The sequence below is a fragment of the Patagioenas fasciata genome, chromosome 8 (genome assembly GCF_037038585.1).
Source record: "Patagioenas fasciata isolate bPatFas1 chromosome 8, bPatFas1.hap1, whole genome shotgun sequence".
Classification (NCBI taxonomy): domain Eukaryota; kingdom Metazoa; phylum Chordata; class Aves; order Columbiformes; family Columbidae; genus Patagioenas; species Patagioenas fasciata.
Genome location: NC_092527.1, coordinates 34,225,680 through 34,245,213, shown reverse-complemented (window position 1 = coordinate 34,245,213; position 19,534 = coordinate 34,225,680). Strand labels below are relative to the sequence as shown.

The 19,534-nt window shown below is 39.2% G+C and overlaps 1 protein-coding gene across 2 annotated transcripts in view; it reads left to right on the top strand.

Annotated features, from left to right (window-relative positions):
* Nucleotides 1–18,322, top strand: part of CCDC186 (coiled-coil domain containing 186) — a 36,204-nt gene extending 17,882 nt beyond the window's left edge. For both annotated transcript variants that reach the window (XM_065843335.2, XM_071812169.1), the window contains 13 exons: nucleotides 1,586–1,714; nucleotides 2,635–2,847; nucleotides 3,588–3,707; nucleotides 4,317–4,421; nucleotides 4,763–4,861; nucleotides 5,593–5,679; nucleotides 6,495–6,637; nucleotides 9,252–9,507; nucleotides 10,122–10,311; nucleotides 11,316–11,396; nucleotides 12,427–12,637; nucleotides 13,671–13,890; nucleotides 14,332–18,322. In XM_065843335.2, coding sequence (XP_065699407.1) covers nucleotides 1,586–1,714; nucleotides 2,635–2,847; nucleotides 3,588–3,707; nucleotides 4,317–4,421; nucleotides 4,763–4,861; nucleotides 5,593–5,679; nucleotides 6,495–6,637; nucleotides 9,252–9,507; nucleotides 10,122–10,311; nucleotides 11,316–11,396; nucleotides 12,427–12,637; nucleotides 13,671–13,890; nucleotides 14,332–14,415 — 1,938 coding nt within the window. In that variant the 3' untranslated portion in view covers nucleotides 14,416–18,322. The remainder of the gene's footprint in view (nucleotides 1–1,585; nucleotides 1,715–2,634; nucleotides 2,848–3,587; nucleotides 3,708–4,316; nucleotides 4,422–4,762; nucleotides 4,862–5,592; nucleotides 5,680–6,494; nucleotides 6,638–9,251; nucleotides 9,508–10,121; nucleotides 10,312–11,315; nucleotides 11,397–12,426; nucleotides 12,638–13,670; nucleotides 13,891–14,331) is intronic.
* Nucleotides 18,323–19,534: the final 1,212 nt, after the last annotated feature.

The window sequence follows — 19,534 nt, the reverse complement described above, 5'->3', positions numbered from 1 at the left end:
GGTTGGCTTAGCTTTATAAACCGATTACAGCTTAGAAAACTGGTGAGAGATAGCATTTAAAACACTATAGTTTCTGTTTGTCAAAGTACTGGTGATGCTACCCTAGTTGTCAGGTGTCTGTGTTAATGCCTGCATCTCTTCGCAAAGCAGCGTATCGGGCTTTTGGTGTTACAGAGGAATGTGTTCACAAAGGTAGAAACTTAGTGTGTCTTTGGGTCTTCTAAAAGGATCTTTAAAATCCATGATGTGATTGAAAATGGATTTGAGAAGTCTTATTTTTAAGCTACAAAGTGGAATTGCATGTGCCTGAATAAATCAACATAAGCGGCTTTCTTGTTCGCTCTTTTCTGTATTTCTGTGGTAGCGCTGTATGATTTCATGAAGCTGTGTCATGCAGCAATTGCTTTAGCAACTTCTGAAAAAAATATTTGTGAGGGAGTTTATTTTGCTTTCTGCTCAGATAAGTAGGATCTGTGCTACATGCTTGCAGATGAGATCAGAAGAATACTGGTTTGGAGCGTAATACTTCTATATTGTAGTTGGATAGCACCTGGAGTTGCAAGATACGTTGCAGTGAAAAACTTGAGTTTTAATTTGTGAGTGTTTTAGTGTCACAATTTCTGAATTTGTCTTTTCTGGTAGCTTTCAAATAAATGAAAGCTTGGCTTCGTGCAGAGCTGTAAGCAAGCTCTACATGCATGTTTGCATATGTAAATTTTTTTTCATATGATTGATTTGGAAAGCTGAACAGGGTTTGATTTATTCATTGTGTTGTAATAGTAGTATTTTGGTTTGTTGCCTTTTATGTAGCAGTTTGGAATTGCACAAAAATGTCAGATACTGACGTTGAGATCTTGTACTCTTTTTACAACCCACCCCACTCAGCCCCTAAAAAACAAACCAAACTAACCCTGGTGAAATGAGGTTTTCTCTGGAACAAGGGGGTGGTCTCTAAGGCACAATTTGAACCACCTTTGGGTGACATTACAGCTTAGCAGCCACCACTTGCTTTTGCTGTAGCACTGCTGCTTCTCGTACCAGACCCGCACGGCTGCGCAGTGAACACGCTCTGGGAAGAGTTCCAGCTGACCATTATTCTTCAGCTGGATCAGGTCTCTGATTTGGTTCACTAGACACCTAAAAAAAGTGCCAGCACAATGACTGAAGCTTATTTTTTTAAACAAATTAGTTCCCAGTCCAATCCAGTCTGGATACACGGCTGCTCTGTGGGCACAGGGATTGCAGGGAGACGGTGGAAGGTGAAGCAGCTCGAGAGAGCAGCCAGCTCTGCTCTACCATCTCAGCATTTGCTCTCAGTCTTGTTTTTTGTGTACTAAATTACTGTGCCTCATCTTTTACTTGATTTGATACATCTTCAGTCTCGCTGAAGATGAGAATTGACATTTTTCATGCTTGTACTGTAATACGAAGCTAAATGTTGGTATGGCTAGTTGCAGCTTCCCAAGTGTAAAATACAGGTAAATATCTGCTGAAGCATCTAATTTTGTGTGAAGTGTTCCTGCCTGTAGAAAACATGATCAAAGTCTTATTTTTCCGATAATTATGTCATAATGTTGCCTTTTAGCTGGAAGCAAGAATGGAAGAGCTTAATAAAGAGGTGAAAGCCAGTAAGGACAAACTTGTAACTCAAGATGCAGCAGCCAAAAATGCTATTCAGCAGTTGCATAAAGAGATGGCCTTTCGAATGGAACAGGTAATACGGAAAACCTTGAATTATTGAGTATCATATGAACAAACTTGGTCCTTGTAGGAAACGTGTATCCTAGGTGGTTAGACCACCAGGTAAATTTTCCAAAATGGGAAGCGCTAGTTTGCGGTTATATATGCATTTTTGATAACTGGCATCAGTGAGTTTCTAAATAGCTGTTAACATTCCAGAGTGCCTGATAACTGTTTTTCTGTGTACATTTATATATATGGAATTCAGCCCTCAGGGAAATCTCATTTTCCTTGCCTGTAAGCTGATCTTGGTTTAAAAGGAGTTAAAAGCTGGCAATGGCTTTTTTCAGACAGGCTATCACAAAATTAATATTTTTCTCAACTCCAGCACAAAGCTCTTATTTTGTCTCCTGTATTACTGAGAGCCGAGATGAGTTATTTTTTTTTTTTCCCTCCATAGTACCATACTATGCCAAGTATTTTCTCTATTGTATGAATTCCAAAGCTCAGTGTCTGATTCTTTTTCTATTTGCTGGGTTTGAAGAGATTTGTAAAAATAAGCCACCGAATATAAGGCACCTAAAAAGCCCCTGGATTGTGCAGTTGGCAGGTGGATGAGGGAAGACAGAGGACTGGTATAAAGTATCTGCAAAATTGTTTTGTTACTAAAACCTACCAAATACACTTTCCTTTTGAAACAACAAACTATATTCCAATTTATGAATGTATTGATAACTGATTTGAGATGTTTAGCTGTGAAGCTGCAGCCACTTAGATGGATATTTACTGTTAGAAGTATGAGTAATTCCAGTACTTAAGTGGGATCTAACTTTAGTCTTCACAAGACTGGGGCTTTTGAGCCCTGCTTTGTTATGCTACTATACTGAAGATATCTAGTAGTGTCTTTCATGATGAAATACAAGGTTGATTCATTCTGTTTTAATATCTTTCAAGGCAAACAAGAAATGCGAAGAAGCACGCCATGAAAAGGAAACAATGGTGATGAAATACGTCCGAGGGGAGAAGGAGTCGCTTGACCTCCGAAAGGAAAAGGAGATACTTGAGAGAAGAGTGAGAGACGCTAACAAAGAGATAGAAAAGCATACTAATAAAATCAAACAGCTTTCTCAGGAAAAAGGAAGATTGCACCAGCTCTATGAAGCTAAGGTACATTAGGTATTGCTGTGTGACTTGAGTGAATGATTATAAGCACTATCAGAACAACCTTATTGCTTGTTTGCTGTTGTACTTGGTGAGAGAAACCTGCTTTCGTTTGGTTTTGCTTTATAGCTGTGAAAACCCCTTGCCTGCAAGTGAAGGGAAAGAAGTTATCGAGTTCTCATTGCCGTCTTTTTGAAGTTCCCTTTAATATTTCCTTGAGTATTGGTTTGTGAAACTTTAGGCTTTTTTTTTGACAAAATCAAAGAAACTGCTTGTTGCAGATGACTGGTTGAGGGAATTTCTAACTTGTTTGGACTTTTTTTGTTTTTAAGGCTGTAATGGCATTAAATTATTGCAGTATTTTTTGCTATTTTATTGTGTTTTCACTCTGTATTTTCTCTTTTGTACTACTAAAAGTCGGTAATAAAGCAAAAGGGTTTTTCAGGCCCAGTTCCAAATATTTACCCTTTTTTTAGAAGCCAGTAAGAGATTCCCACCAGACTCTTAAATCATCCAGGTCTCTTTGTGCTGTGCTTCCCAATTCTATTTCATGTGAAAGATCCAAGAATTGATAAATCAGTAGAGTTCAAACTTTGATTTGGGCTTGAGAAGCACGGTTTGGAAATTTGGCTTAATACAGTGGTTTGCAGATCCTGATATAGAAGGTTACACCAGCGAGCAGGAGTCTTGTTGTAGAAGAATTGGATGATTTAAATCTATAAATAAAATCTGTACAATCTCCTTAGGATGGTGAAACCACTCGACTCAACAGAGAAATAGAAAAATTGAAAGAAGAAATCAGTTCTCATGTTATCAAAGTAAAATGGGCCCAGAACAAATTGAAAACAGAAATGGATTCGCACAAGGTTAGTGAAGTGGTACTTGTACCATGACATGGAAACACAGTCAGAGGAATGTGATTTCTATACTGTTTGGTGTGGTGGTTTGTGTTGTGGGTTTTTTTTGTTTAGTTGTTTTTTGGTGTATTTTGGTGGTGGGTTTTGTTTGTTTTTAATATGGTATTAAAATCTGTTTCTAAAGTGTTTTCTGTTCAATTTGAATACTTACAACAACAGTCAGAATAGTGCTCTTGTTGATACAGAAATGGAAATGTTGAAAGGAGATGAAGGGAGGATGTGTGTGTGGGGGGGGGGGGGAATCTGTTTAATCTGGTGATCAACTTCTAATTTTCTTTTTTGTATGGATTAACTGTTGGTTTAGTTTTTATGTGATAGAGTTAAATCCATTATCTGATGGCACATAACCAAAAGGTCCTTTAGTTGTGCTTTCAGTGTTGGAACAAAATTGCATAAAGTAATAATTGAATGGGAAGCAAGAAGAAAAATAGTGCTGACTTTTTGTTTTTGTGGCTGTTAATTTTTTCTAGACTCAAATAGGAAACTTCTATTATGAGAAGTGCTTCTCCCAAATTGAGAGAAATAGGTTTAACCCATTATTTATTTCTGTTTCTGTAGGAAACCAAAGAACGCCTCAAAGATGCAATGACAAAATTAACTGAAGCAAAAGAAGAAGCAGACCAGATAAGGAAAAACTGTCAAGAAATGATAAAAACCTATCAAGTAGGCACATTTTATCATGATGTTAAACTAGTGTTTAGCATCTTAGTCTCCTTTTTCCTCCTTTTCTATCTTAAACCATAGTAGGGAAGAATTACCTTGTGTGAGGTACAAAAATGAGACAAGTAGTCACTGATTTCCCAACTTGGAAAGTTGTTAAATAAAAGGGAACATGTTTGTCTTGGTTGGCATGCAGTGTGGGGGGCTTTCTTGGCACGTTCAGAGTTACTAGATCTGTACCTACAGAAAGGAGACTCGGTGGTGTGAAAAGCTGTCTGTCTGCTCATAAAACCAGAAAGTGGATTGTCAATAAAACTGTACTTCAATATCTTCAATCCTTTCAGGAGTCAGAAGAAATTAAATCAAATGAATTGGATGCAAAACTCCGAGTAACGAAAGGAGAATTAGAGAAACAAATTCAGGAGAAGTCTGACCACCTGGAGGTAAATATGTGGTGTGTGAAGACAACACAGTTGGCAACGTAGTAGTTAAGAATGCCATGAGTTTTAAATTTTGAGAATATTATTTTAAGCTGCTTACAATTTTTGCCAAACATTTTTCTTGGTGGCATTATACTACATCCCAGGTGTCTGCCTCCAAGCCTGATTTTTGGAGGATGGTTTTAGCTGTTACTTTGGATTAACTTTTTAAAAACAAAGTCATGGTAAAAATATGATGTGACAAGGATGAAATAACTGCTTTTGCATTTATGAACAGGAATGTTGCTATAAATTACAGCACAAATTCATATGATAGGCAGGATTTTGCCAAGTTATATGGCAAGGAGAGACAGGGAACAGTTTCTGTTCTGTGTAGAGATTTGCTAGCCCAAAAGATAGATTCTCTAATGATTTAGTACCTGCTCACAGCTCATGTATGCTCATGCCATCTTCAGTTTGCCTAGAACTTTCCCTGAGGGCTGTTGTGGCTTAGATTTGTACACCTAAAACCAGACTGTGTAATTTCATTTTTGTTCTCAGTTCTTCTGAGAATAAAGAAGCTTTTAGGCTCTGCTTTTCCTTTTGAATAAGTAGAACAATCCTTTAGGGTACCTGTTCTGCCTCAAGCCCTCTCAGCTCTTGTGGTGGCCTGCATTGGCCCAGATCTTTTTGACATCCCAGGAGGTGCCACTGTCCGTTTAGATTTCTCAAGGAGCTTCTCACTCTTTAAAAAGGTGCATCATGCAAAAATAAAAGAACTGGAAGACTTGAAGAGAACATTTAAAGAAGGCATGGATGAGCTTCGAACACTGCGAACAAAGGTAACGTGTGCTGTGTTGGATTGCAGTGGGGCTAAAGGCACAGTGCTGGATTTTGGAACAAGACTACTACATCTTTTAATTGTATTTTTACTTCTTTTGGAAGAAACTGTGGTTAGGGAGTAGCTGCTGTACTATGAGGGATGCGTAGCTGTGGCTCTGGGCAACCTTTCTGAAGGAGCATCAGGGAATATCAGTGGATCCGTAGTACAACAGTGTTTTGTTTCAGTCAAATGAGGTTCATACCATGAAAAGTTGTAAGAAACATTTTAGTAAATATCTTATAAATTTAGTAACTTTGGAAAATGAAGAATACTTGTAAACTTTTCCTACCTGGCAAGCTCTTTTTTTGGAGATCATATGTGCAACCTCTGGAAGCAGAATATGCTATCCATAACTTCTGAGCAGTCCATAGATTAGTGTGCCAGTCCCTTTATCCAGGGAAGGGATTTAACTCCATGTGACCTTAAAGAACAGGGAGGAGGACAAAATAAGGGATTGGCTTGGTAACTGGGGAAAGGTGGTGTCTTTGGATCTTTGTCCATTAGACTGCTAAGTTTGAGTCTTTGGACAAAACTGATGTTAATCACACTTGTTTAATTTGATACTGTTTTTGCAATCTTTTTCCTTTTTATTTTTCTGAATGTATTTGATCTGAAATATTTGGGATATTGTTCTAACCTGCTTGGAGTGACCAAAAAAATAACATGTGAGCTTTGTATAACAATCTATAGACATCATTGGATCAGAATAATCCAACTCTGAGAGAATAAATAGTTTCTGATTATTTTTTTTTAATTCTTTTTTTTACTATTCAGGTAAAGTGTCTAGAGGATGAGCGTTTAAGAACAGAAGATGAGTTATCCAAGTATAAAGAAATCATTAATAGACAGAAAACTGAAATTCAGAATTTGCTGGACAGAGTCAAAACTGTAGATCGTCTGCAGGATCAACACCAGAGGTACAGCTGTGCACTTTGAGAAACGGTTTAAAAGATTGTCTGGGATGTGCAAAGTATGTTTTAATTGAAATTGTTGATACTTTAAGATGTAATTTGAAGAATCCCTGTCCTAATTTAAGTGTTTTTTCCAATCTAAATCAATATTGCTTGTACCAGAGACAACCTTGGTGGCCTCTTATAAGATGAGGGGATTGAGACTGCTCAGTCTAATTCTTACATCTTTAATTATTAGAACAAGAAGTGCTGCTCTCTGGTGTGCTCTATAGCAAGTTATGTGGTTTAGGTGTCTGCCCTTTGCTTGTTTTGTTGAAAGACTGGGGAAAAGCAACTGAACTGGAAAGGTAGATTGCTTAAAAATTGTGATGGATGGATGCAAGAATGTAACAAAAAGGATTTTGTATGTTTGCCAGATGCTCTATTCGGAGCTAGAGAGCACATGGATCTCTAGTGGACTGAAATTCATTCTGCTGTGTCAAAGTTTGCTGCTTTAAGAATGTGAGGGAAGTAATCTCAGAGAAGAGTTGGATTCATGGGCACATCAGGAGTGTCTGAGCATAGTTGTGTTTCTATATGGTACATATGGACTCAAATATACAAGTTCTGTCCAGTGATTCTAATAGTGTTGCATAAACAGAGAGAGACAAATATTGGCTAAGCAGAAACCACCCATGTGTCCTTCCTGTGCTTTTAAGCAGTTCTTATTTATAGTTTAAAAATATTTCAGTGATTATATGCCTTCCTCAGGGCTTAGAGAATGGAGCAGTTTCCATTTGCTGTGTGCTGGTCAGCTGTGTTGACACCGTGTCATCAGCCTTTCCAGGGAATCTGTGGCCTGTGGGAGACAACCAAAGCATGCACTTTGATCAATAGTAGTTAGTTTTCACTTGGGATCTTGCCAAATGAATTAAAATAACCGTGATCACAGTGTGAAACAAATGTGGGTTTCCAGTTACCTTTTCCTCTCAGTAACTGAGACATGCTTAAATATCCTGTCTTTCATTCCCCTTGCATTTACATCAATTTTATAAGTATCCTTCCCATACAACACTGATTATCCCTACATCAAGTTTCATATTGTCTTCTCTTTTAGAATGACTTTAACATGTTGCCAGTACTCCTTAGAATGTTTGATAAAGTTGTGAAATCTCAAACAGAGGTTGAAACCTTGGACCAGGAAATTCCTGTTACCATCTGTGCAAGAGAAATCCTGAAATCTTGACCTCTGTTTTTCCTTTTGTCGTATAAAATAAATAAACTTACTGCCTTTCATTTTTTTGGAAGCAAGTGGAAGGATTTTCGTCTTAATTCACAAATCTTACGCGTTTTCTTGATGAGGAAAGAATAGAGAAGACAGGTTTCTTTAACCTATGGAAGAGGAGACGGAAGGGAGAAGTCTTTAAATGCATAAAAGGCTATTACGGCTGGAATGTTCAGCTGTCCCTGTTCACTGGAGGAAGAATAAAAATAAAATGGTGCAGGAAAGGTGATTTTGGGTTGAATGTTGAGAAGAACTTTATGGCTGAGCTTGCCACTGATTACCTCCAGTGTTGCCTGGTCTCCTTCATTGGAGAACTTTAAGGATAAGCTTGAGGTCTCTTTTAGGATGGTCTGAACATTTAGTTTTGGCTGGTTCGACCTTGACTGTTAACTAGAAATTTCTCCTGTCGTAATGAAACAACATATTTGGCAATGTAACATGTAAGCGTAGCTGACTGGCACAGGTTTTGAAGTGGGAGCTACAGGTGAGATATTTTGCAGCATAAATGGCTGGAAAAAAAAAAAAGTCAATGCTGTAAATTGTTCAGTCTCAAGTCCTCTGAAAGGTGGAATAAGCCTTAAAAGGACTGTAAAGGCAGGGTGCAATACATGTGATGTTATATTGATGTTATCCTTAAGTAGTGCAATGCTAGCTAACTTCTGTTAACCACATGAACTCACCATTTTGGTAGCTGGAGGCATATAATTTATAGTAACGGAGTTCTAGTAGAATTCCATTACAAAATTATAGTTCATTTTCAGAATTATTAATGATTTGCATTGCTTGAGCCTCACCTCTGCTTGAAGAAACATTTTGATATGGGGTTGTTGGTTTGAAATGAATTGAGCCTCCCAGTAATTACACTGTCTGACAGGGAATTAAATATGATATGTGCCTTTGGTTTGTAAAACTTGAATTTTATTTTAAAATTTGAATACACACACTCCCTGTGGGAGAAGTGAGGGTTTTTCTGTTGATGTTGAAAGGTAAAGCTTTAGAAAGGTGTAGAAAATCCTGTGACTGAAGAACTAATGCAATGAGTCCCGTTTGAATTGGAGCTGCTCCACTTGGGTAAGGAGGGTTCAGAAATCACCAAACTGCTGTCCTGGTGAACCTCAAAAATTGAGTTATTTCCCCATCTCTTAAAGACAAATCCTCATACAGAATGACCATGTGTCATGAAATGGAATCTGCAAACTCCCTTGGCATTTGAAACTATCCAGTGACTTACAGGTGCCCCAGGGTCATTAATTTTTCCTCTGCCTTAATTGGTCTCTACCTGAATGCCTTTATTTCAATAGGGTTTTGTATCTTTAAGCTGAGGTTATCACTAATAAAATACAATTGTTTTGACAGAGATGAACAAGAAATCAGTGCTTTAAAGGAAGAAGCAGATGGTTTCAGTTCTCTGATTGCTGATCTTCAGAAGGACATTGAAGGTAGTCGGAAAAGAGAATCTGAGCTATTGATATTCACTGAAAAATTAACCAGTAAGAATGCACAGCTTCAGTCTGAAAACAATTCCTTACAGAGCCAGGTGGATAAGCTTTCTTACAGCAAAAGAGAGCTCCAGAATCAGCTGGAATGTGTTCAACAGACTAAAGATGATCTGGTGAGTACAGTGGGCAGCTTGTCTTTTGTACTAGGAAGATGTTTCATGCTGACAAAGATGTGGCACATGAATCCCACCTTGTGTTTTTACTTAACTGACTGCAATATGTAATTGAGTTTACCAATTAGACAGAATAATAGCAGCAGGTATGAACACCTCATGTTTCTAGAGAGAAATAAATCCTGAGATGCATGGCACTGCAATGAGGTGATGTTACTGTGTTGTTCTTTCTGTCTTCTGGAGTACAGAGTTAATCTCTGTGCAACTGTTACTCAAACAATCAAAAAGCTGTAATTTGTGAAATCCATTACTGTAAACTGTTTCTTAGGTTCTGCTTGTACTACGCGATAAAGATAATTTTTAATTAACTTATTGTGTCATGGAAGATAACGCAACTGTACAGCTCTGCATGGCTCAGTACTGTATTGCATAGGTGTTTTGGAGGTAGTTCAGGAGTCTTACTGCACATTCATTTGCAGTGTTTAGCCTAAAGAATAAAAGTAAAATGTGAATGGTTCTCAGGTGGAAAGTGCAGAGTTATGGCTGTTGAGCACTCAGTATGGTTAGGCTGGAATTTTTTTGTGTATGACTGAAAATAAAACCGCAAATTTCAGGCCACCAGGCTGCAGAAGGAGGAGGATCAGCGCAAGCTGGAGGTTGAGACGCTCCAGGCTCAGCTCGCTTCAGAGCAGAAGGAACTAACGGCGCTGAAGACCCACGTGGATGAACTGAAAGACGAACTGGCTACCCAGAAGCGCAAACATGCAGCAAACCTGAAAGATCTCACGAAACAACTTCAGCTAGGTTGAAATTATATTCAGATACAATAAGTCAGCCCCATCTCTAAGCCCTTTCACAGTGTCCAGTGGAGACTGGGGTCCTGTCTCTGAGTGCAGCCCCTTCAGGCTCTCCCCATCCCTAGAGATGAGGAGAGTGAGTGAGCCAGTTAGATCTTGGGGAAACTGCAGTTAGAGGAAACAGGCTTTGGCATCAATTTTCAGTTCTAAATATAACTTCTGACGTGGGCTTAGATGTAAAATAAAATATATATTTGTTATCATGTATGTGACTACTGAAATATCACTGGATATATGTGGGTCCTGGTCTGTGTAGGAGTATATTAAAGTTACTAGAAGTTTCACAGTTGCTGGCTATACCAGGAATTGCTGGTGACAGTTATATTTTAGTATATTATATGGAGTGCTTCGGTTTTTAAAGATGGATGTGGAGAGATTGATGGCTAATCTTGGCAACAGTTACAAATCATTAAATACCCAACAATGCATATGCTCCGAGTGCAAATAGATTTGAATACAATCTTATCTGTTTGAAATGTATTTGAAAGAGGAGATCCTGTTGGTGTTGTGCAAGACAAGTTCCGTGTCTCTCTTTGTACGTATGTGAGCAGTTGTTCACTTTCCCGCTGGATCCCCGCTGCACGAGTGGTGCTTCTGGCACAAATACTGCACTCAGCTCCCAGTAGCGACACAGTAAAAACCAAATTTAAGACTTATTGTTCCCAATTAATCATATGTATGACATTACCCCCTTCAGCTGGCAACTGCTGCAGGGTATAGGGATCTGTGTGGGTGTTGGGGGCAGAGGGAGGAGAGGGGCTGTTTAATTTAGTGGTTTGTTGTGGGTGTGTTTGTTTTCCCCCTGAGATTTTTAGTTGCCACCATTTCCTTCAGTTGTCAAGTTGTTAAATTAGTGGTCAGAGAGGATTAAGAATTTTTGTATGTTGTGTAACACTATGATTTTTGGTTTTCAGTCTCCTGTTGGTAACCATCTTTTCATTACACTTTCAGCACGGAGGAAATTGGATCAAGTGGAAAATGGTAATTATGACAAAGAAGTCAGCAGCATGGGGAGCCGTTCCAGCTCATCAGGTAATATAGCACATAGCAGGGCTACCGAAACAGTCCTTCGGTGTTAATAAGGTTGCCATGGTGTGCTGCCGTGAGCCTTGCTCTTTCTGTGGTTTGTGCATATGCAGTGTGTGGGCAGCCTCCCATTAAAGCCAATAAAATAGCTTTTAAACACCCGAATGTGCTTGACTGAATGCAGTTGTAGGTGCTTATTCTTATTACAAGATTAAAGTTTAATATTGGTAATGTTCAAATGTTTTGGTGCTTTTAAAAGCTCTTTTATTTTGTTGCTTTTATGTTTGGAGGAAGCTCAGAGGACTCCAGTTTATAGAGGACCCTCTTAAGTGCTGCCAGAGGCAAAACAGAAATGAGCAGTGGCTTCCAACATGGTTTAATTGCACTATCGACAGTTGCAACTGAGTAAATGAGAAATCAATTGACATATTTAGAGGCGTCTGTATACTTGTGTAAAATTCATTACTTTCTACCCAGTTAGAAGTGGTTATCTTTAGCACTGAAAACAACATCTGTTTTCTTCCTCAATATCTTTGTGCTTTAAGTTGGGTTTGTTCTGTCAGTGTCCTGTAACCTCACTGTGTAAGAGAGATAAATACTTAAAAGAATAGAAAGAAAATATTTCAAGCTCTAAGTGATCAGTTCTGCGAAGTGTTTATTTATAGAGCTTTTGTCAGTCTGTTCACAGTTTTTGTAGTGTTGTAATTTTAGTGGACAAATACGTTTAGAATAAGTTCGGTCTTGTACAAAGTGATATGAATGATTATGAAGGTAGTTATGCAGGAGCAAGCATTACTGAATCAAGCATACTTATGTTAAAGAGCTGTCAAGGGGGCTACACTGCTGTTTCAGCATATGTCTTCTAAATGGTATAAGGATTGCATATATGAAAACCCACTAACATGTGGGAAACTGACATTCAAAAGGAAATATCCTAAGCTACTGAAATGTAATGAATGCATGCACTGCGCTAATGGAGATGTTTTACCTGGTATAAGAACAAAAAGAGCTTTTACAAACGCGGATGTGTTGGCAGGGTCCCTTAATGCACGCAGCAGCACCGAGGATCGGTCACCCGAGAACACTGGGTCTGCAGGAGCTGTGGATAGCTTCCCCGAGGTGGACAAGGCCGTCTTGGTTGAAAGAATACTAAGGCTACAGAAGGCACACGCTCGGAAAAATGAAAAGATGGAGTTTATGGAGGATCACATTAAACAACTGGTGGAGGAAATCAGGAAAAAAACAAAGTATGTTCTGAGTTCTGTTTGTATGATTTTTCAGTGTTGAGCTGGTGTACTGGACAAGTGTTCTGTCTGGATTTTGTGTCAGACAAGTAATTGTCTAAACGAAAATATTTAAAACAATAAAAATATTGCAGTGACCGTAGATCTCAAAGCTAGGCTTAGTCTTGGGGTGTTTTCCTCCTTATCTTTCCCCAGCAGGTACAGTTATTTCCTGAGTTGTTTACTACTAGAATGGTGCGAGTGTTTCTTGGTAGCAATATGGACATCAGATGGGTGATTTGAGGTGGACTGCTGCCACCGGCTGACAGAAGAGTCCATTCCCTTTCATGTGCTTAAAAGGGTGCTGATTGTGTTTGTTTTGGAAGGAAAATCTGCGTAATTCCGGATGGCGTCTGGCATGCATAGGAAACAAACAGTGCATCAGAGCCAAAGGCGGTCAGTATTTAATGTGAGACGAGGTTCCGCTTGCTTGGAAATCTCATCTTACAGGATGATGTCTGGAACTTCACTTAGGAGAGGGAGAAGTTGTGACATATGCCTTGTTCTGGAAAGTACAGTTGTCTGTTAAGTATGGCCCTTGCTTAACAAGCCTATACATTTATGCCCATCTGGTAGTGTTTCATAGAACATAATCACAGCTTGTGAAGGCTCTTGAGCAGGGACTGTAATTTTTATCTCATCTGTAGAAAGCTCAAGATTCCCTGTTTGGAGTCTTTCAGCAAAGAAGAGTAGAGAGGGGCATTTTTAAGTACGTTTTTTGCTCCAGTAGCAGTGTTTTTCAAAATACTTCTAAATGTGTAAGCCTTGTGCATTGTGTAGTGACTCTGTTTACCAGCATCTGTGATAGTGCTTGTGCTATCCCAGGTTTTCCCCTGACTTAGAAATTGCAGGAATTCACTTTTACTGCATTTTCAGTAACACAGTACTACTTGAAAATAAAATTACTCTTATGTCAAGAATCTGAAGTTACTTCAGTGTCTGACTCTTCGCTGCCTTGTAATGCTATGATTTTTTAAAAATGTTTGTTTCCCTCCAGAATTATTCAGAGTTACATTTTGCGGGAAGAAGCTGGAACACTGTCATCAGAGGCCTCTGACTTCAACAAAGTCCACTTGAGCAGACGGGGTGGGATTATGGCATCTCTGTACACATCTCACCCCGCAGACAGCGGCCTCACGTTGGAACTCTCCTTAGAGATAAACAGAAAGCTGCAGGCTGTGCTAGAAGATACATTGCTGAAAAATATTACGTTGAAAGTGAGTAGCTGCGCCAGTTCTTCCACACATTCTTGTGGGTCTGAGATGCGTGCTGTTAAAAGGAGGAGCCTTTTCAGAAGGCAGCTTGTTGTGAATCGGTGACACTGATACCTTTGGGTTCACAGTGGTACAACATGCTTAAATATGAACCTCTGTTTTGGGACCCTTCCCGTAATTACCCTTCCCTTTGAATGCTATACTTTCTACACAGGCTGTAGAATATTAGTAACTGCAAAAAAAAAAAAATCAAGAACTTTTCATCCTTCATTGAAATGAGCTTGGTTTTCTCCAGCTCTGTTTAATCATTTGTGCTGGTTCTGGATGTTTGAAGGTATCAACCTGCTGACATAAATAGTAATTTTAACATATTGGTGCATTTTGTGCTGATTGACTCATTTTCCCTATATAACTTACCCTATCCTTATTTTTTTTCCCCCAAAGGAAAACCTTCAGACTCTAGGAACAGAAATAGAACGGCTTATTAAACACAAGCATGAACTGGAACAGAGAATAAAGCAGACATAACTAAAAATTTTATGGAACAGCCAACATGAAGATGCAGAAAAGGCAGGTGCTACAGACCAGTTTTTCACATTTTTCCTGAAATTTGGTTGCCTGCCAGCACAAGCATCCGGTATTTTGCATCTACAGCCTTTAACCATACAGGCTTACTTGTGTGAGAGATGTGCAGGGTTTGGCATCGCCGTGGTTCTGCCTACCCAGTGTCAGCCTGAGGTGTTGCTGGATTATACTACACACTACATTTAGATAAAACTTTTATTTGAAATGACATACAGATGCTTTGCAGCGCATACTGTGTTTTGAGTGAGTTGCAGTGAGATTTTGATTTCTACACTGTGTAATTAATCAGTCTTAATGGTGGAGCTTGACAAAATAAAACCGATTATGTCTTAGTTACTGTTGAACATATCCAGTGTTACTGAGCTTTAAGGGTTTTCAGACATTACTTCCTTTCTCTCATACTATTTCTGATACTTAGGTTGATTAATCATTTTGACATAAGCATGGAAAAATGCTCTGTCACAAAATGTTGGGTTTTAAGAGGTGGCTATGAAATTGTGTATATTCTGATTTAGATTAACATTCAATTGGTCAGGTTTTTTTCTTCAAAAGAAGTGAAACAACAGTAAAACTAAGGGATTAAGAAGATTTCTGACTCGGTTTTGAGTACGTGTAGTTGAAACATGTCAATTGAACAAATCCTGTAAACCCTTGACCTTTAGAAGTGTGAATCTAAAGTAGTCTGATATCAGATAATTGATTAATAAAGTTCTCCAGCCTCCTGTGTAACTAACAGCATTTAAAAGGTAGGAGTTTTAACTGCTCATTGTTACAAATATACAGGTAGACATCATGATTACTTCTGTTTTCAGATGATCAGAAAATCTGTTTTCAAAAACAAATAGAAGCTAATTAAGTTTTCTCATTAACTGTGGCTAGACCAGCCAGTGAAAGTCATGGGAAGAAATGGGAAATACATCTAAATGCGATTTTAAGCTATTGGTTGAACTGTGAAAGTGGCACAGAAATCTGTGCAGGTCCTTAATTTTACTGTTGTGAAGAATTAGTTGGTCAAAATGGCATGAACGGAGAATTTTTACTGAGTCCTTCAGTGTCTGAGAGGGTGATGGAGGAAAGGGTATCAAGGTGACAAGATTCCACTTAGTCACAACATCTTATTCACATTTTATTTCCAGGATAAGCGATTTATAGGATCTGAAATGTCTCTATTCCAACAGTAAATGAGTAGATTTATTGCCTTTTGACCAAAAATGAATTGACCAGATCGCAGTGTAAATAGATACTTTGGGTTTTTATTAAATACTTGAACTTCCTATTATGATGCAGAAAGATTCAGTGTACATTTACAATAGCAATGCGTTAGCTATTTTAATTAGAAAGGATCCTCGGGGTGGGAGGGGGGAATCTGTCTTACCACAGGCACCATTTGCTGCCTCATACACAAAACAAGGGGCCCGAATCCAGCAGCGCACAGGAGGGTAATGTCTCAGAGCATCTGGGTGACTTAGGGGACCATATTTGATTTTCACTGAGTCACGTGAGCTTTGTAATGAACCAAACTGAGCAAACGGGCCTGATTTGGTTTGAGGAGTTTTATTGAAGACAGTGAGGCTTCCTTTTTACTTTAAAGATGGGCATCTCTGAAAGCCCGCGTGGGATCAAGACCTGGTTTGTGGTCCAGAGAGCTTCAGGAGTCTTGGATGGCAGGTCCCTTCAGTGTCAAAGGATTAAGTATTTCTTTAGAAAGGGAGCGTGGAAACAAATCGTTTTAAACCTGACCAAGCATTGTAGAAACTGTGAGCCTTTAACCTGGGTGGGTTTTTATACATATATTTTTGTAATTCCTGAGGGTTATCTGCAGCGTTAGGGAATTTGGAGGAGTCCAGTCATGGAGATACTTCTGCTTTACTGTTGTCTTAAGTGATGTGAAGAGGAAAATACCTGGCTGTGCTGAAACAGGTTTGTCACCAGCTTCCAGGGACTGAACAGGCAGTTGTTCGTGGCTGAACTCGACCTGCTGAAAGCAAATGTTTAGAACAATTTGCATGTCAAAACATAGCTTAGCTCTTGTACATTTGTGTTTACACGCTTTAGCTTACCAGATCTCTGGATATTTTCAGGCATTCAGCTGAATGACTCCAGTATTTTAGATACCATGTTAATATTGTAATCATTTAATGTATGTTCTCCAGGTGTACAATGTGAATGAAGGAGAGGTGTGGCGCAGATGGAATAAGTGCAATGACATTGTGGAAATTCTTATTTCTTTTTAGGATGATTGTTTCCCCTTTTAAGTTATTTGAGAAGCCTCGTTAGCTGTCCTCCTGCCCTCCTGGAAATGCTGCTGCTTCTCTGCAGCACTACTAGCTTCTCAGACTTTTTTTTCCATGGTAATAGAGACACACAAAGCAGATGAAACATCAAATTGCTTATTGTGCACAGTATTTTCATGGACCAAAGTCATCTTCTACACGCGTAATCTGGTGGAGATGAAAATTTCATTCTAGCTTGCACGTTGGCAAGTAATTCACTCCAGTTAGCCCAGAATGTGAGGAGTACATGGCAGGGTCAGCCAGGAGCTTTGCTTAAGGATGTTCCTCATTCCTGAGTGGCAGAGGCTGCCAGGACACCTTGTTGCCATGGGGCAGATTGTCGGGAGCGTAATATTGTTGGTGCACATCACGAGAACGGTTCCTGTGCAAAGGTGTGTTTGGGTCAGAGGGTTCACATGGGGGAGCACCTGCTGGTGCAGGGTAGGAGCAAGGCCTGTGTAGAAATCACGTTTCACTTACCCTTGTTTCGGTAAACTTTTTATGTTGTGAACCTGAGATTGAAAACTGCCTTCAAATAAACTGAATTTTAGAGATAAACTGGTAAACTGATTTTGAAGGCAGCCTGGGGCAGTTAGCTACATCCCTCTCGTTGAAACTCAGTGTCCATTAGAGATGTAATTGCCATAGGCTGCTTTTGAAAATTCCAAGCTTGTAGCTAGTTGTGCCCTACAGGCTTAAACATCTGTTTCCTAAATACTCAGGGTGCTCTTTTTAATTCAAACATCGCACATCCAGATGTTGTTAGAGGCCCTATAGGAAAGCTGCCTATGCTTTTCCAGCCTCTGTAAAGTCCAGCACTGTCACAGTCTAAAACCAGAGCCTCTGAACTGACGAATACCATTTTATTATGATTTTATAGAAATCATTGGTGTTCTGCCGCATAGACTTGTGCAGTATTTTTAGTTTGGGTCTGCAGAAACCAGTGGAAATCAATTTGTTCCTCAGATGTGTTTTCATCGTCTTGTTGCTGGCAAAGTGTGTTGTATCTCCAGCTCATAAACCTGAAGTTACTCTCTTGAAATGTTTTTCATTACAATATTTTGGTTCATAACTGAAAAATTTTTAAAAAGTTAAAAATTAAATCTCTGGCTTCCACTGAATCGAGTGTAAAGCCGAGTTTCCCACATGTTGCAGAGATTCGAATCTGGGAGGGGGTTCAGAGAACGAGGTCTGTCCAAATGAGCCTTCACCCTCCCCACTGTCCGTGGAAATGAGTGTGATGGTCAATGTCAGCAGTAGGTGGCACCAGAAATCAGATTTACTGTGTCTCCACAATCAACCTGAAACTGGCATAGGGCAGAAAACTGCGTTGCAGGGGGAGCTGGGTGGTATTTAGAGCTTTTTCCAAGATGGATGGGTGTTTCCTTCCCTTTTTTGTGTTATAACTGAAACTATGTTGAATCTTCCAATATATGTACGTATGTTGTCTGTCTAGGCACAGATTGTCTATTGATTTAATTTTGTAGATACCTGTTTCTGTATAAAGTTTTTGAAGAGACCACTATACATTATGTATATATTGCACTTTGAAATAATAAACATACAAATGTGTGAAAGCCTGGTTTGGTCTGTGGTTTGTCCCCTTGCTGATGGACTGCTGCCAAAGTTGGGGAAGAGAGGCTGCACACCTTTCGTACCGGACTTCATCTCCTGGGAACGGGTGAGGCTTTTCCATCCGGAGGACAGGTCACGGTGTGTTGTAGGAAGCAGCCTCCTGTAGCCAGTAAACCATCAAGATTTTTGTCAAGACTGGTTCATTTTTTGTGTAGCTTTGGCTTTCCAAAAAAGTGGGTCAAAACCATCTCAGTGGCAGAATGACAATTTGTATAAGTAGGTGAATCTCTTCCAAGTGATCTTACATGGTTTCTTTTGCTAGCTAGACAAATCTTTTAATACTAGAATGCTAGTGGAATATGTTTCCAGTTTAAGAATTGCTACCAGAACCTGTTTCTGAGATTTTATTAGAATTGCGTGTTATATGCTGTAGGTAGCAAAGTGTTACCTATATGCTGCTGTGACATTTTGCCATTCTCAGTAAGTGGCCTTCGCTGATGTCCTCTTTTCACCCGTGTCATGTGAATTTGACAAACCTGTTATCCCCATAGCAAGGGCTGGTTCCCTTGGCCACAGCTTCACATTTGGGACATGATTCATTCATTCATTTATTTTTTTATTCCCTTGCAGAGACCTAATGTAGTTTGGCTTTTAGCCATAAGGTTGTTGTTTAAAAAAAATCAATAAAAAGCAGTGTTGTCAGATTGCTGGCTGTTCATCGTGGCTATGCCCATGTTAAAAATATGGGAATTGTGTTTGTGTGGGCTGTCCCGCCCTTGCAACCTGATTGTAGAGAAAGAACAATTGAAATAAAAACAACATGAGGGGGATAATTTACAGAGTTTATTCTACTATGTCTCTCAGTACTTTGAGTGAAGGTGTCTTATTTTCAGTTGAAATTTAATGGCGAACTACCACTAGCTTCCCAGGATCAGGGTGGGATCAGTAAGTTTTCTTGTTACTGTTACTTGAATGACCCTTTGAAATTGATGTACAGTTCACCATTTTTCTCCCAGCCTTTTCCACAGATACAACTCCTGCTGACAGATGTGACCAAAATCAAGATTTATTTGTGCTCCCCAAGTACTTAGCGCTGCTATTTGGAAACAACAACCTGAAGGTAAACTTCTTCACGTACAAATCTTGGCTTTGGTGGTTATTTGCAAGTAGCCATCTGGTGAACAACTTCCCACCCCATATTACAGATCGGTCTC